This window comes from Micropterus salmoides, unplaced genomic scaffold (genome assembly GCF_014851395.1).
Source record: "Micropterus salmoides isolate LMB-PRFRI ecotype aquatic unplaced genomic scaffold, ASM1485139v1 Ms_hic_scaffold_7, whole genome shotgun sequence".
Taxonomy (NCBI): Eukaryota; Metazoa; Chordata; class Actinopteri; order Centrarchiformes; family Centrarchidae; genus Micropterus; species Micropterus salmoides.
This window is the reverse complement of record NW_024044459.1, coordinates 7,348,953-7,367,110: the sequence shown is the minus strand read 5'-3', so window position 1 is coordinate 7,367,110 and position 18,158 is coordinate 7,348,953. Positions and strand designations below refer to the sequence as shown.

General features: G+C 39.3%; 1 protein-coding gene across 1 annotated transcript; it reads right to left on the bottom strand.

The window, feature by feature from the left end:
• Positions 1-1,610: 1,610 nt before the first annotated feature.
• Positions 1,611-17,369, bottom strand: LOC119891113 (hexokinase-2-like). The gene is made up of 6 exons (XM_038702449.1): positions 17,092-17,369; positions 11,619-11,781; positions 9,448-9,596; positions 6,524-6,643; positions 3,072-3,167; positions 1,611-1,917 (listed from the first exon to the last, which is right to left on the bottom strand). Exons 1-6 carry the CDS (start codon positions 17,152-17,154, stop codon positions 1,801-1,803), a joined length of 708 nt encoding a protein of 235 aa, XP_038558377.1. The 5' UTR covers positions 17,155-17,369; the 3' UTR covers positions 1,611-1,800.
• Positions 17,370-18,158: the final 789 nt, after the last annotated feature.

Here is an 18,158-nt window from a genome sequence, read left to right as displayed (position 1 = left end):
CTCCGTGTTCATTGTTGCATTACCTGTCTCTCCACTCTCCACAAAAATCCACCATGTCCACGACTTGTAATGTAATAGCCGATACAGGGAACAGAGCAGAGGCTGCAGCAGGATAATAAATACTATGGTCTTTAGCCCCGGGGCCTATTTATGTAACAGGTTTGACAATGAAAATATGATTTATTGGTCAGCACTATTTGGCACCATATTGTACTTTGTTATCACATTTAAAAGATTTGAAAAATGTCTTTCTCAAGTTTTCCTCAAGTATTGTGTTACAATGCTAGTTGTATGATGTGAAATGTTACAAATAGCATTGTCACATGCTAAAACTGACATATTAAATGTGTAATAAGAGTTTTAACTGTTTTACTAAATAAAGTCATTTGGCTTTTTGGTGGCGCTCCATCAAACCTAACTTGACATCGTTAACCAGTGGGGTGGCACTGTGGGATCATGTTCCTGTCACTGCAGCAGTGAACTCTTTGGGGGTTAGCCATCTGTGCCGCATGGATGGGATCTAAGATTAACAGAAGCAGTTGGTAACTCAATGTGAATTGGAGGAAGTACAAGTCTGTCCACTTTTCTCCAGAGCAAGAGTGGGCGTTAGCAGTGACGAGCCCTGCAGTGCAGGGAGCATTGGCTTCCCACTAATTGGAATAAAACATAAAACGTGCAAAAGCAGACTATAAGATATCATAATGTATACAGTCCTGGAATGGGATCTTCTGCCATGTCGAGACAGACTGAGGATGTACCCATTCCTACGGTCCTTCTGCTTGTTTTTTTTAATATTTCTGTCTCCACATTATATACCCTATTATGTTTACACAGACAAGTAAATTGTAGTTTGCAGCACATGTATATGGACAGGTGACAAATTAAAGGAAAACCTGAATAACTGAGTGGAGAAACAACAAATGCAGATGCTTCCATACAGGAAGAAGGGCTCGCTGAATGGTTTAATGAGAAGGAAAGTGATATAATCATGTGCTATGACCTTCATAATCACTAGGGCCTCATGTATAAAAGACTGCACAGATGGCGTACTCACTGAATTTGTAAGTAATTTGTAAAGTATGTATGCACAGAAATATCCACATGTATAAAATCAGGTGTACGGCAGGTCCTGCTCACCTTTCCTTTATACATCCCAGTCAACGTGAAATTGAGCGCACATGCACGAGCCACATGCCCCGCCTTGGCCCCTCCATAAATTATTATGCAAAAGACCAGAAATACGCCAGCGTCACATTCTAAAGGTCCAAATAACAACGGCTAGTCCTGCTGCAAAACACGTGAAAAAGAAAAAGTGCAAGATCTAGGTGCTGAAGCCTGAAGTAGAGGCGACAATAAATATTTTATTAGATGATATGAACTCTTGGATCAGCAGCAAACGCAGAAGACAGAGGGCACAGAGACGTTTTATACATCCTCAACACAACTCTATGGGGAAAGCACGTAATTTTATTTTGACCGTAAACATCAACATATGATCACACTTTTATTGTGTATCAACAGACATTGTAAGGTTTTTCACTGACAGTTGCACAGAAATTGAAGTAGAAACTGTATTTTAAAACATTGGTGAGTTTTGGCCTACTTTGGAGTTTACTGACAGCGCCAGAGAAAAGTCTGTGGATGGTCTGCACATTCTCTCGGCTCAAGAGTTTGCGCCACGGCCTGGACATTCTCACGTCATGTTTTTATACCCAGATCTCAACCCAACTAAAACACTTTGGGAGACTGTTTTACTGTTACACTTACTGGCCTTCACCGATCCTTGTTATTTTTTTACATTCACAGACTGGACTCACCCACAATCAGGCCAATTTCACAGTGATGATCATCGTAGCCACAGGTCATCATGGTTCCCACTGTGTCATTGACTACAGCCACAATGTCAAGGTCAAAGTCCTGCAAAGAGATTTAATTTAACACTATATATTAAAACCAGCACAGACTATGTTAAGTTTTGGAAGTTTGGTAATAAACATAGAACTGGTGATTTACAGATACAATTTGTTGGACTGTGGCAAAATATTAAGTTGCAAAAAATGGATCTGAATGATCTGAATGTCACTTCTCCCCTGAAGTGGATGTGACAACCAAGCTGCTTTCCACCTCCCTTTACATCGACGAAAGCTGTTGGTGACTATCAAGGTATGTTCAGACAGGCAATGAAGCAAATTTGCATCTAATAACATCTTTAAATTGACTTTGCATTCAATTGTACCACCTCTAAAATTCATTTTGCTTTTTGTCTGAACACACAGTCAGACAGGTCCAGCCGACACTCATAAAGGTAGCCCGAGCGCACAACAGAGCTGTCAAATGCAGACCTGACCAAGCTGCTGACAGCAAAGTCCCACAGCAGTCCCGAGTGCGTTCACAACTACAGCTTACTGAACAGACTGGCTGGACTTTCAGAGGTGGTGAGAAGTGTATTTTTCTTCTTGACATGTGGGATTTGAAAAGATGACTGATTTCAGTTGCTCCCCAATGAAATGCTTACGACAAGAAGTGAGTCAGTAGGGCCTGTGGTATGCCCTGCTGCTTGTCAGTGAGAGCTGCCAGAGCTGTTTTGACATAATTTTGCCAATTTCCCTTTAAGGTTCCATGTTATGCTTATTTCATACTTTTATTTTAGGTTTTACTAGAACTTTCTTTCTTCTGATTGGCCGGAACTATTGGTCGGCAGGAACTAGCTGGCACAATTCTAAACATTATTTGCGGAGATAGGTCTGGCTATGCAAAATTAGGCCTCACTGATTACTGTTCAACAACACAACTTTCTAACTTTATTCAGTGATTTTGGTGGATTTCTGGATCAGATTTTATGGAGAAAATATTTTCAGGTTTTCCCGCTGATATCGCCCAGCTGCTCTCTCAATTTCCTGATGGATTACGTGTCATTAGCAGCTAGCGGTAACTGCAGTGTTAGCAACAAGTAAAGCTATTTGTCAATCAGGAGGATCCTTAAATCACAGAGGCAGCACAGCCGGAGGACATCTCAGAGATTTTTAGGTCTGAAGTTTGCAAACATGTTCAAAAATCTTTTGTCCACTAACCCCTCTTTTTTTGATGGCTTTCCTCAGGAGGCTGACCACTTCCTTTCCCTCTACTCCGCTTGCCTTGAAACCTTTCGTCCAAGACAACAAAACACTCTGCAAAAAGGAAAATTAAGACAGAGAACAGAATACATTATCTACTGTTCATTTCAACCTTGTCATAATAATCACTTCAGTTCAGTTCAAATCAGTTCAGAGTAATAACTCAGACCTCGCCATTTAACAATCTGATTGAGTGACTCCACTATTTTAGAGAAAATAAATACAGCTTTTAGTGTCCAAATTTAGACACTATTTACATATTGGATAACTCAAAAGCAGCGCCTCAACCTTAACAAGCATTAAGCTTCTTTTGCTGCATGTCATTTAGTTTCCTTTTGTGTTCCTTTTTCCATCAGTTTGTGGAGGAAAGTTTATTGTGTTATGTTTTTTCTACATAGTGCTGAACAACTTCACCCAGTTAGGTTACTTACTGAGACAGACAAGACATCTCATACTGTAAGGCAGGGGTTGGCAACCTGTGACACAAGTGTGAGTGTAGGTATACGAAGCCATTTTCAGTGGCACATGATAGAACATACTGTACTACAATATCGGCATGTGTCGTTACTTTGTTAAATACTAAGTGTTTCCCACATGTATACTTTACTTGGGAGGTAACTCCTGGCTTTTCAGTTCTTGAAAGCAATTCTGCAAGATTAAGTCCCAAGGTCTTAATGAGAAACTTATCTTAAAACTTCTTACTGCCAGAAATCAGGGGCACACCTCTAGAGCTGGGATGGAACAAACAGAGGGATGCAGTGTTTACCGGATGTCATTATTAATCGCGCTTTAAAACATTAATTAATCGTAGAGGCTACTACTGTACACTGCCTAAGCTATGGCAGAGGGACCAAACTGTGAAGCTTTATTTCCACCAAAGAAACGTCTGAAGTCGGCAGTGTGGGAGCATTTCAGGTACACCAAGGCCAGGGCGTTACTGAAGATAATGGATCCTGCCCAGGGTGCGAACTACGGGGGAGTCAGGGGGGAGCTTAGCACTCGGTCGATCCTCGATCTCCACCGCCCCTCTCCGGTACGGGTTGTGTTACTAAGAGTGATGAACGGTTTGTGATCGTTCTCTCTGGCTGGATGAATATTAAGCATAATCCGTGCACTACTGCAGCTGAGGGGTCTCGGCAGCGCCATGCAACTTTCTAAATTCTTCCCTCTCACGGAGAAAAGAAAGGTCAGGTCGTAAACACAGCCGCAGCTGTGGTGTGAAGCATAATTGTAGCAAAATGGCTGAATATGATAATAATAGCCTAATTATAATTATTATAATAAGACATACATGCCCGATTCTTTCACTGTCAGCCCCAGGCCTACATGCTTGCAGCTATTAATGATTCATCAGTAAGAATCACAGTCTGTAGTACTGTACTCTAGCCTTGTTCTTCTCTTAACAAATGTTGGGCTGATGTTCACAACTCTGTTGTCACTTTGTAGTATTAAAGGGCATAAAAGAGAGATCCTGTGTATGTCCTCATTGAAATAAGGATTTGTGTTGATCTGAGCATATATGAGGTGTAACTATATATTGTTATTTTGCATCACAGGTGATGTTACGCAGTAATCCAAAACTAATGTAACTAGTTACTTTCAGCAGTGGGTAATCTAGTAAAGTAAAGCATTACTTTAAAAAAAGGTAACTAGTAAAGTGTAATCCATTACACTTTTTTGAGTAACTATCCCAACACCGGTGAGTTGTGATGTAAGAGTTGATGGGACTTATAGGAGAGCATATTACCCAGTTAAGCCCCTGCACGGTACCAGCTCGACTCAACTCTGGTTTTCCATTGTGGAAAAGTTGTACCTGTACCTGCTAACAGGTAAATTTTGTTGTATCACCTCTGTCGAGGTTCCAAGTGAGCTGAGGAGATACTAAAATTTGATGTGAAAAACACAGCAGACTCGTGATTGGTCAGAGAGAATTGTCACTATTCACTGCATCATCATTGCCCACGCCTGACAGAGGCCAGCAGCAGAAAGTTTTATATTTTACAATTTACATATATTATTTCATCACTAAATCCACTTCTGAGAAGTTTTGAGGTAAGAAATCAGCTGTGTAGATTTCGAATATTGACACTTTTATGAAAAGTGATGGCGGAACAATAATGTGCTTGAAAGTTTTCGGAGTTGAGGAGCTCCACAAGTGGCTGCGGGGGAAGCCTGCGCCAACCCGCGGGAGGAGCGTGTGAGGTCGACCAGCCGCCCGCTCACAGAGCCCTCTGCTCCCGCCGTCACACAGACCGCTGCAGCAACAACGGCAGAGGAAAACACAGCTGGAAGGTTTTCATACTGCTTATAAGTGATTATATTCTGAGGAATGTTGAAACATTTTAACTTAAATGAAGAGACTGTGTTTGTTGGTTGCTAGTGTGTGTGTCGCATTGAATATTATGTTCCAGCAGTTGTGTGTCGCATTGCTATGATGACCAGTTACATTGAGGGGTACAATCTGCAATGGAAAACGGCTTAAAGGTTCCCCCAAATAAAACACTAACTGAGGTAAAGGCTCAAAAATCTTGGGATCAAATCATTTGCATTTACATTTACATACTGTTATGTAGCTACAGGTGTACTCCCATTACTGGCGAATTGATAATCACGTCACCATTTTGTTTTATACCTTTATAAAAACACAAGTAAGGAGGATTATTTATAGGATCTTACGTTCTATACCTGATTTCCGTTAACTCGCATGTATAATGCTTAACAACACAACCAACGAGTCTCTAGGTCAGGGGTCGGCAATAAGTCTGGCATCGGGCCAAATTTTTTTAAGATGTTACATGGTGGGCCAGAACATAGTAAAAATTTTTCCGACCCTAAGATACTCGTGTCCCTGTTTAGTTCGGTCGGTGGTGTGCGGGACCCCCGTTGGGCGGGTTGGATGATTGATCCCAACATAAGGCAAATTGTTTTTTTCTCCCAAATTGATTATAAGGACACTTCCGGACATGCTCATGATAAAGCATGTGCTGCAGTGTGTGCGTCACGGCATTTGATCCGCATTCATGAACCTATGGACGCTTATTTTCTTTTCCATGAGGATACTCATATTATCATCATACGTTTACTGCCGGCTTTTTCAGAGGTGTTCCAAGCAGGCCAGAGTCTTTTCTGAATGTCCTTCAGAACTTTTCAAAGTAAAAGCTCTCAATAAACTCGACATAAAGCATTACTGCAAAAAAACGTTTACGTGCTTCATTTTGGAGGCACAATCTCTTAAGAGGAAATGATTATGTGAGTAACTGTTCTGTCATGACTGAGATCTCTTTCAGCACCAGCCGCTGTCAGTTTTTTAATTTTTATTATTCTGCTATCTGCTATTCTGCGGGCCAGATATTATTCCTGGCGGGCCACTTCTGGAGAAAGCTGATAAAATAACATCTAAAATCACTCACCTCATCCAACTTGGTCTGCTGACAGGGAAAGGAGAAGGTGAAGCCCAGAGGAAGCTTTTTATCCTTTATCCCCAACTTCTCCAGGAAATTAGCCAGACAATCAGCTATGTGTTCAAATAACTGCAGGCGAGAGAAAAGGTCAGTTTCTTATTAATCAAGGTTTAATTTTCAGGACTGACTGTGTGTGTGTGTGTGTGTGTGTGTGTGTGTGTGTGCGCGCACGCGCGACTGTCTATGCAGAGATGCTGCAGTTATCATTAATGCTACTATTATGATTATTATTAGTAGCAGTAGCATTTGTAGTAGAACTATGGTTCTTTTCTTTGCCACAAATAAAACAAGTCAATGACAACTTCCTCAATTACCTGTGCATGAATCCTGCAGTTAGAAAAGGATGGTTCATACAATAAATGTTACAAAACAAGAGTTTGATGGATGTTTCTTGCAGTAACTAAACATAATCTCTTAATTTACTGCTGTTTAGGATATAATATTACCCCAAGCCTGCAAAACAAAACCTGATTTTAAAACGGGAGTTTGTTGCCTGTTTGTACAATAACTATATATCATAGCTTATACAGGTGTTTTATTTACTACAATATCAACAAACCTCCCAACCAATCCCTGTATGTTTAGTTCAGCAGCTTTACAAGAAATAAAAAAGAAATTAACTTGATATTAAAAGGACATTCAACTGGTTAATTATGGTGGCATTCTAATTTTCAATGTTGTCTATGGTTTGTGGGGGAGTTGGAGTTCTGAAATGAATTACAGAAATGTTAATGTTGATCCATACTGCTCTCTCCCTTTCTCTCACACGACTTGGCACAAGCTCAGCCTACCGCTGTGCTTTTCTACAGAAGCAGATTTTTTTCACTATTTGGTGAGCCTGTGGAAATGCATTTGGTTGGGGGTGATAATCAAGAGGAACACACTTTAGATTTTGTCAGTGTGAAGCTGCAGGTAGACTCAGGGTTGCTGTTGCTGTGGGCATTCTAGCACCTTTCACATTTGTCTGTTACAAGTTTATAGTTGTATTGCCTTGAGAGGGGTGTGTGTGTGTGTGTGTGTGTGTGTGCCACTCAGCTCTGTCTGCTATCTACTCTTACGTACTGCTGGGAAATGACATTTCAGGTCGTCGATGGCTAACTAGGCTGAAAAATTGATTAATGTATTGTTAATCAACACTGCTTCTTGGTTAAGTTAATTAGTCAATGCAGTCTGACATAAACACAAGGCATTCTTCCTCCTGACAGTGCACTGTGAAGGGAGCTCTGGTAGCCGGATCCATTTTTCCATCCGACGCTCTTATTGAACCTTTGATCTGTCCTCTTTATTTTTTACGAGCAGAGACCAATGTTGAAAACATGCAGGTAGCGTTACCAGGCTTCTCATTTATAGTCCACCAACGTCACCTGTGGTAGCTAATTAATGTTAATTTCATAACAGCTACACTGAAAATTCTGACAATTGATTAATGTGTTTTCTCCAAATGATTTACGGTAACTTTATTAATGTCATCCAACAGCAGGTGATCACAGATCTAAACTGAATCTGAGGTGTTGTTATTTATAACTTTAGTTTCATGCAGTAAATGATGAAATTGAGACTTGATAATGGATTTGATAAGTGGACTTGACTCACACATATGTATAATGATACTAATACAGACTGTGCAGAACTTTAACCAGAACCAAGAGGTATGATCACATCATACCTGTTTTAGCCTCTTTACATTTGTTCCCTGTTTGTTTTAGGATTGATTTGAAGATTATATTGATTACTTTTAAGGATCTCTGTAACCTGCCTCCAGATTATATTTTTGATCCTTTAATTCTTATGAACCATCTTTGGTCTCTTCCTGAATCCAGTTTGAAAACTGAAGGGGACAGAGCTTTTGCCATCAGGGCCACAAGGCTTTGGAACAACCTGCCTGAGGAAATTAGGCTGTCAGAGTCATTGTCTTCTTTTAAGTCTCTTCTAAAAACACATTTTTTTGTAAAGCATCATGTTTTTATGCGAGCTGCAAGTGTTGTTTTGTTTTTTCTTTTCTTTCTATCCTGGGTAATTTAATGTTATCTTTTATTGTTTTTACTTAATTTATTCTGCCATTCATGCATTTTATCATTCAATTTTCATGTCACCTCTCTTTCTGTGTGAAGCACTTTGTACTTTGTTTTGATAAGTGCTCTAAAAAACTTTTTTTAATTACTATTATATTAAGCTGGTGCGCATGATAGTACAGCACAAGATACAAACAAGAAGGGGACTTCAAATCCATTAGCAGTCAAAACCCCCCACAGGGTACCTTAGAATCAAAACAATCGAAACACTTATTTATTCACCATTCTCTACTTCAGTGCTGTTCATAGTTATATTGTCATATTGTAGATAATGTATACCAAATCCACCTACCTCAAGTCATTTCTCCTGCACAAAATACTTCTACTTATTTATTCCAGCATTCCTTTGCACTGTGCTTCATTGCACTGTGTACATGTATGCATGTATATGTACCTGTATATCACATCCATCTTCGACATGTACATTCTCCTGCATCCTTTGCACTCTGCTCACTGCACTATTTGTCAATATGTCTATATTGTTTTTGATGAATTAAGCTGTTCTGGAGGCTCATGGATACTGAGACACTTCGTGTTGCTTTTTCCTTTCATCTGTCACCCATCTGTGTGAGCTATAGATGCTTAGCAAATAATCATTTTGCATTGATACTCAGTATCACTCGATGTTCAGATACTCATACATCAGACTGAGGGTATATGTGGTCTCAACATTTGGTTTTGTAGTTCATCTACATTGCTCTTGTGAATTTGTCTGCTTGTATATTCATACATGCACAGCCCAACTAAGCTTTAACTCTCTGACAAGAAAGCGCCCACAATGCTGTGTGTAATGCCTCTTACCTCAGAGCCGCTGCCTCTCATGAGGTGATCAGGAATGGAATAAATCTGATCTTCCATCTCCACCTCTCGCTTGCCACTAGCCATGACTCTGACCAGGAGAACTCGGAAGTTGGATCCACCAAGGTCGAGGGCCAGGAATTCACCTTGCTCTTTGGACAAACAAATACATAAATATATATATATTTTTTTTCCCCCAACACCATTTCCAAGAGCCCATGGTATAGTCTTCAAAATTCTCCTTTTTTTTCTGGCCAACACTGCAAAACCTAAACATATTCAATTTCTAATGATATAAAACAAAGGACAGCATAAAAGTATTGGCATTTTCGCTGGAAAAACGGACTCAAATGATGAATTAATTATCAAAATAGTTGACAATACAAAAACAAATAATTGAGTAATTATTCCAGCTTTAATCAGAAGCGTGCTTGTGCTCGTGTGTACTCTTGTGTGTGTGAAAGTAGAGCACAAGAAACAAACAAGAAGAGAACTTCTTTATCAAATCCATTAGTGAAGCCCACAGGATACTTTAGAATCATTAAATAATATCACAGCAGGAACACATTATGAGAACGCTATGAGAAACCGAGAGGCTATTAAAGGAAATTAATGTGAACCCACAATCAGCACTTTACAGGGTTTTTTTTAGTTGTGAACATGCTAATTAGGCCTGTGTAGAGTACAATTTCTCAATGCATTCATTTCATACATTTTCAAGCCAAGACCTACCATCTGCCTCTAATGGGAATTTCACTGCTCTGTATAAAGCCTTAAACCATATCGCACCTCTGTCCTCACCTCACCCACTGACGTCATGATAAGTTTTTGCCAAAAGCTGGGTGATCAGAAAGTCACAAAAAGAGTGAATCACCAGAAAGAATAATTTTGCAGCACAGAACTGCTGCTGCGCTGCTCTGTATGAGGTTGCATGTTGCACTTGTGGCAAAACCCTAATTGACCTTTTTCTTTGGTACTGTATTTTGACTGGACAGTTCCCAGTTTGTCCATCTACATACAGTGAGGAAAATAAGTATTTGAACACCTGTCTATCAGCTAGAATTCTGACTCTCAAAGACCTGTTAGTCTGCCTTCAAAATGTCCACCTCCACTCCATTTATTATCCTAAATTAGATGCACCTGTTTGAGGTCGTTAGCTGCATAAAGACACCTGTCCACCCCATACAATCAGTAAGAATCCAACTACTAACATGGCCAAGACCAAAGAGCTGTCCAAAGACACTAGAGACAAAATTGTACACCTCCACAAGGCTGGAAAGGGCTACGGGGAAATTGCCAAGCAGCATGGTGAAAAAAGGTCCACTGTTGGAACAATCATTAGAAAATGGAAGAAGCTAAACATGACTGTCAATCTCCCTCGGACTGGGGCTCCATGCAAGATCTCACCTCGTGGGGTCTCAATGATCCCAAGAAAGGTGAGAAATCAGCCCAGAACTACACGGGAGGAGCCGGTCAATGACCTGAAAAGAGCCGGGACCACAGTTTCCAAGGTTACTGTTGGTAATACACTAAGACGTCATGGTTTGAAATCACGCATGGCACGGAAGGTTCCCCTGCTTAAACCAGCACATGTCAAGGCCCGTCTTCAGTTTGCCAATGACCATTTGGACGATCCAGAGGAGTCATGGGAGAAAGTCATGTGGTCAGATGAGACCAAAATAGAACTTTTTGGTCATAATTCCACTAACCGTGTTTGGAGGAAGAAGAATGATGAGTACTATCCCAAGAACACCATCCCTACTGTGAAGCATGGGGGTGGTAGCATCATGCTTTGGGGGTGTTTTTCTGCACATGGGACAGGGCGACTGCACTGTCTTAAGGAGAGGATGACCGGGGCCATGTATTGCGAGATTTTGCACCAAATATTAACATTGATTTTCTCAGGTGTTCAAATACTTATTTGCAGCTGTATCATACAAATAAATAGTTAAAAAATCATACATTGTGATTTCTGGATTATTTTTTTTTTTTAGATTATGTCTCTCACAGTGGACATGCACCTACGATGACAATTTCAGACCCCTCCATGATTTCTAAGTGGGAGAACTTGCAAAATAGCAGGGTGTTCAAATACTTATTTTCCTCACTGTAGCTAGATAACACTGGAGAAAAGATGTTGACCCTTTAACTTTATTTGAAATAATGGGTATCACCTGTTCCATCAGGAGTGGAGCGCACAAATGTGGGCAGCATCCTGACAGCAGCTGTGGGGTTGGTGTCTCTGCACAGGCCTTTGTCCATCTCTCGTCGAAATCTTATTGACACATCCATCAAAGTCACATCTGACAGCTGAAGGTGGTTCAGGTATTTGTCCACCTAAACCATTTTGGAGAGGAGAAATTTTCATATTGGAAATAACAAGTCGTATATGGTAATAATGGTATAAGTACAGCAATGACTAAATAAATAAAATAGTTAATGTATTGTCATTAAAATGAACGGATTAATAAATTACATTAAGATTAGACAGCTCTGAATTGACCAAACATAATATTTATATAATTTAGTGTATAGTGTCCTACTAAGTTGTGTGTGAAGAGCAACACAAGCATGTTAAAAAGGCCCGCACCGGCTATTAGGGTCCAAAATTAACAGCCACCAAGCTTCAAATGTGGGTAAAATTTGGATTTGGTGGAAGAATAAATTGGGGTGTAATCACAGCCTAGCGCCACGTTTAAATTGCTATGTTTTTTCCCGGCTGAGACTCATGTGAATCTCACTTTCCATCAAACCTATTTTGACATCAGCGAATCAAGTCAAAGCAGCCTAATTCTCTAATCGTAACTCCAATTATGTCAGCGGCTAACTGTAGCCTGTAACATTAACATGCCAAGAGGCTACGGCTACATATGGACACTCCCCCACTGAGGCGCGCGCACACACACACACACACACACACACACACAAAGAGCCGCTCTTAGCCGCAAGCTCAGCTACAGCACAGTACATTTTTTGTTTAACTGTCTGTGGCAGACAAGCCAAAAGGTAATTTTGGACCTTACCTGCACTGAACAAAATTTTTGTTTGCTCAAGAGTAGTTCTGCTTGACTTTCTGACGGACCACTGTTTGGCCTCAAGTGTTGACCATAAAGGAGAGTTCAAACCACAATTAATCATCAAGTTTTTTCAACTTTCATTCAGAAGCAAAAATCAGCCTTTAAACTCGAAATAAATAACGATTTGATATTTATTGTGATAATTATCAATATCAAAAGATATGAAACTTTTTATCGCGATTACATTTTTGGCCATATCATCCAGCCGTATTCTTAATATTTATGTCTCTAAAAGATGTAAAAGGAAGAAACCTTTCACAGAAATGTTTTAAGAATTGATTTAAAACAAGATACAAATTCAGCTTTCCTACTGCCTTGGTCTCAAGGTCTTACCATGTATCTATGCAACACATTTAACAAATACCTTGTGTACTAAAGAACAGAAGGATCTGGCTCACAAGTATAGTCTGTACACTACAGTCAGAAACCAGAGATAGTAAGGTTAGTTGAGGCAGAAGCAGGCTGACAAAATAGGGTGAGATGGCCTTTTTCTGGATGAGACTACAAAACAAGATTTCCCCCATCCGATGTTGATGACATTCAAAAAAGTCACTCTACTACTGACTGACACATCAAGTATCTAGGGGTACAGAGCGAGTACAACAAAACAAAATATGGGCCTCTGTGCAAATCAAGGTCAGCATGTTATCTCTCTAGATTACCTTATTTCACACTTGACAACACAGGTATACTGTGCACAGCAGCATGACACAGAAGCCATATATGTGTTCTTGACTGACCCTGTACGGTTTCCTTGCGTGAAATGTGTATTTAAATGGCTAGCTCAAGGGGATTTTCAGAGACCATTTGTTTATTCCTGTGTGTTTACTTACTGAGTAATACTTACATACTGAGTGCAGGTAAGCACCCACACAGCAAGCAGTGGTTCTTAAATGGGACCATTTATGCTCATTTCCAGCAGTTTATTTCCACTGTGCTTCCACTTCAGTCCACAGTTCAAAAATCCTTATTTATCTTCTAAAGGCCCTTTATGCAGCCCCCAGGTTTATCCTCTCTCTTAATGCTGCATTCCACTTACCTCGGCAGTCAGAGCTGGGAATGACATCACACCCAAGTTGGCCGCTTTCCAGTACATGATGAATGCCTCTAGCCGCTGTTAGCAAGTGTTTTCAGTCTTGAACGAAGTATGACTAGCAGGACTTTACTCTGGAGCAAGATTATTCAACTCCTTATAGATGAGGAGCATGATCTTGAATTGAATCCTAAATTTAATTGGAGGCCAGTGCAGTGACATCAGAATCGGGGTGATGCGATGTGTGTAATATGAGGTCTTAGCTCATTTTTTGAAACCTCTTTAGTATAAAGGTCATTATACGAAAACATGCCATTTTACATTTTTAATGTTTGATTTTCAAAGTACTGTTTTCAAAGTATTTAAGTCCCGTTTGGGATGAAGTAGATCCTTAGCTCTAAGAAAATATGCCGTGCCATCTCAGGCTAACTTGTTTTTTTTTTTTTGTCACATAATCAACTTGCATATATGTGTTTCGTCAACCCTGTTACCAATATATCAGTTACTGTTTGAAAAGGTCTTAAATCCATATTTAGAACAAATATGATAAGTCACCACTTGTTACAATAAGAGTGTTTGTAAAGTGGGGATATTGACTAGTTTACTTATATCTATGGATGAATACATTCATTTACAATTAATACTGTCACAACATATTCTGTTTTAAGAAAAAGTTATGAAAACTAAGTAATAATATCACAGTTTCTTTGAGTGCATTACTGGTCCCTTATACTTAACTTGTACCATTAGTTGAATTCACTATTTTTTTTTTTTATTTTTTATTATTATTATTATTATTATCATTTAATTATTATGTATTATTACAATATTATACAAGTAACAGGGCTGACACATCAGTAACAGGGTTGACAGTTATACTGCTTGTTTAATTACAGTCATGGGTGTAATGGAGTTATAATGGGACATTCTTAAAATTTTAATTCAAAATAACTAATTAGTATTACTGTGGAGTATTTTGGAGACAGATTTGTTGAGAGGTTTTAGCATAAAAGATGATACAACTTTATGATGATGCTACAGATTTAACTGTATATCAATTGTTTAATTCAAACATATTAAAATTACATTGCAAATAAATGTAAAAAATTAAATAGTTGGGCCTGTGGGTACATAAAGATGTACTTTTCTTAGCCGAGAAGGGTTGAATCAAGGGCAACTGGACTTGGTTAAATATTTTTCACCTCTCATCCAAGCGGCGTCTTCGGTTCTAAATGACTGGTGGGGAGTTTCATGTATTTTACCTCTATGGGGTCATGATCAAAGTCATTGATACCAGTTAGTGGTTGGTGATCCTTGCTATTGTAACAACGGTCGTTAGGGTCCGTGTTATCAACAGAGACCAAGTGTAAACAACAGTCTTTGGAATTTCTTCTAAGAGGCCAAATGTGCCAATTATTCCATCTTCTAGGAACATATAAAAAGACAGCATTATAAATGGGGGATAAGTGGTGTCATATATCCTCCTCTGTTGAGAGATGGTTTCCCTATGCTGGTGTAAATAGCCTCCTTCACTCCTCTTTTAAACCATCTATCTTCCCCATCCAAATACAGTAATGGAATCACAATGATGTTGCATTTTCCTCCTTGTCTTTACCTCTCGTGTGAAAGATGAGGATATCAAGAACAACAACATGGCTTTTTTGGAGTGTGGCATACACATTGGAGTATACAGGAAACCCACACACACAGACCAGTACTTACTTAAAACTATCATCACCCACTAGAGTACAAGCAAGGAATTGTCAAAACTCTGCACCACCAAGTTGATAATGTACCAACAAGTGCCCAGGCCCTAAGAGAAGGAGTACAAAAAACTGAAGGATGAACTTAATTGTGGATAATCTAACTGGACCCTTGTGAAAACAACCACAAGATCCAGGAAGAACTCTAATACTGTGTTTGTTGAAGAAACGAGGAAGAAAATGCTTCATCGTCATTCCATACATGTCAGGAGTGTCAGAGAAACTCAAGAGGATTTTCAACAAACACCACATCCCTGTGTTTTTCCAACCCAGCCACACACTAAGATATAAACTGGTCCACCTGAAAGACCCCACCCCTAAACACAAGAACAGCAACATAGTGTATGCTGTCCAATGCAGTGAGGAATGCACACATTTGTATATCGGGGAAAGCAAACAACCATTAATCAAACGTATGGCTCAGCACAGGAAGGGTAACTCCTCAGTTTAAGCAGTTTACCTAAATCTGGGGAATAAGGGACACTCTTTTGAAGACAACAACATACATATTTTGGATAGAGAGGACTGATAGTTTGAAAGAAGAGTGAAGGAGGCTATCTACTTCAAAGTAGAGAAACCATCTCTCAAGAAAGGAGGATATCTACCAAATTGATTCCCTACTGTCCTAATGCTGTCCTTCATCTCTTTCCCAGGAGTGTGGTAACAGGTTTGACACACTGAGCTCGTCCCCCTCAGTGAGACATTACGTAACTCAACAAAAATCCAGTAAAGGAGGTGACAATTACTTGACTTTTACCATTAACTTCATAAAAAAGCAAGTGATGTCACTTTCTGGAAATTATGCAACTTTTGGAACAGTCCATCAGCTTTGAAGGGGTGTTTTGATTAAAAGTAACAGGGTTGACAACAACATGGGGACCTGACTAAATTGTTGTTTTTTGCAATATTTTACACAAGAATAAAACCCCTTCACGAGTAATGAAACAACACTTGAGGCTTTATATAGGTTTAAGTTTTTGTATGACAGTTTGACTTTTTTGGCCTCAATAGCAAGTAGAAGTAAAAATTATACTGAGGGACAGGCCATTTTCAACATTTCCACAAGATGCTTTGCACAAAAAAGTAATTAAAATCTTGACTAAAAACAAAAGAAACAAAATGTAATTTATTCTTATATTATGAAAATATTTTATTTGTTTTATGGTTTATTAAGATTTTAAAAGTTTTTTTTCTGAGGGACTTAAAATGGCACGTTTTCGTATAATGACCCATACATATCTGACATTGTAACATATATATATACACACACACATATACGTGTTTGTGTCCCAGTAAGCTGAGCCAGTGAATCAGCATGTGCAATACCAGGACCATAAAATAAAAGCAACTAAATTGACACTTTAATTACACCTCTACTTTTCCTGTCACAAAGGCTTATTGTTTTCATAGACATGCAGCTAGAAGAGCATTATACACTGAAATTACACCTACGTTACACATATAACGAACATACTGTATGAAATGAGCCACACAATGTTATATTTTCACACAGTGCTGTTCGATTCCTTGGGGCATTTCTTGTCTGGGCAAAAGAGTGATTGTTGGGGCGGAAATGCAGACATCTAACGTTAGACTGCGCGAGAAGTGACAGTCGAGACATCACTGCGTTCATACATGCTAGGAGTAAGGTTACCTTCCTGACCCCTCTTTTCACCTTCTCACAGTAGGGCAACACATTAAAATGTCCCGTCATTGTAGACCAAAACGTCCCCAAAACAAACCCAGTCGAGTGTTTTACAACACCAGTACTCACTTTATGCGCTTGGTCATCATGGAGTTCGGTGCAGTAATTAGCCAGCAGACTCGAGGCTAACATCTTCAGTAAGTAACGTGTGGAGACTTTACGTCCGGCTGCTTTAGATTTATAGAAAGTTTGTATATACAAAGACAGATTCTTTAAATAAAAAAAATATAGAAACCAAGAATTATGTCACCCGCTGCTCCAAAACTCCTGTATTAAAACTGCAGTAAAAACGGAGTCATAGTAAGAAACTTCCAGCTTCCTGGAGTTGGTAGTTCGGTGACGTCGTCCCGAATGAATGGCGCTGATTGGCTGCGGAGAAGGCGCGGGGGTGATCCCCGTTTTCCTACTACATTGTAATGTGGATACACAAGGGGTGGACAAATTAATAGCACTACAGCATTGCAGCATTAGCAGTTTCTTGTTCATAATTTGTCATGAAAGTGTTGATTTAACTTAAAGTGTTCAGGCGCCTTTTACAGCTGTAGTTTGAAGTTATGCACCCCAGTTAACTACAACATACAAACAGTTTATTAATTGTTTAAAATGATCTCCACCTCGACCAGCTCCCTAAAATGTTACTTGCATGTAAATTCACCAGTAACCTAATAATAATTCCATAATATGATATAATAATATAACAACCGGTCGAGGCAGATGGCCGCCCACCCTGAGCCATGGTTCTGCTCGAGGTTTCTGCCTCTTAAAAGGAAGTTTTTCCTTGCCTCTGTCGCCTAGTGCTTGCTCTTGGTGGGAACTGTTGGGCTTCTGTAAATAGCATCATAGAGTACGGTCTAGACCTGCTCTTTTATGAAAAGCGCTGTGAGATAACTGTTCTTGTGATTTGGCGATTGTTGTGATTTTCTTGGATTTAATTGAATTGAATTAACATAACACTATGAAAAGTGACTGCAGCTGTCTTGATAGGTTTTGTTACTTTTCATACTTTAATATACATTTTATTGATAATACTTTTTTTTTTTTAATGCAGAATTTGTTTGTAATAGAGTATATTTGCATTGTGTTATTGCTGCTGCTGCTGCTTGAAAGATTTTAATACCGGTTTGCAACATTATATT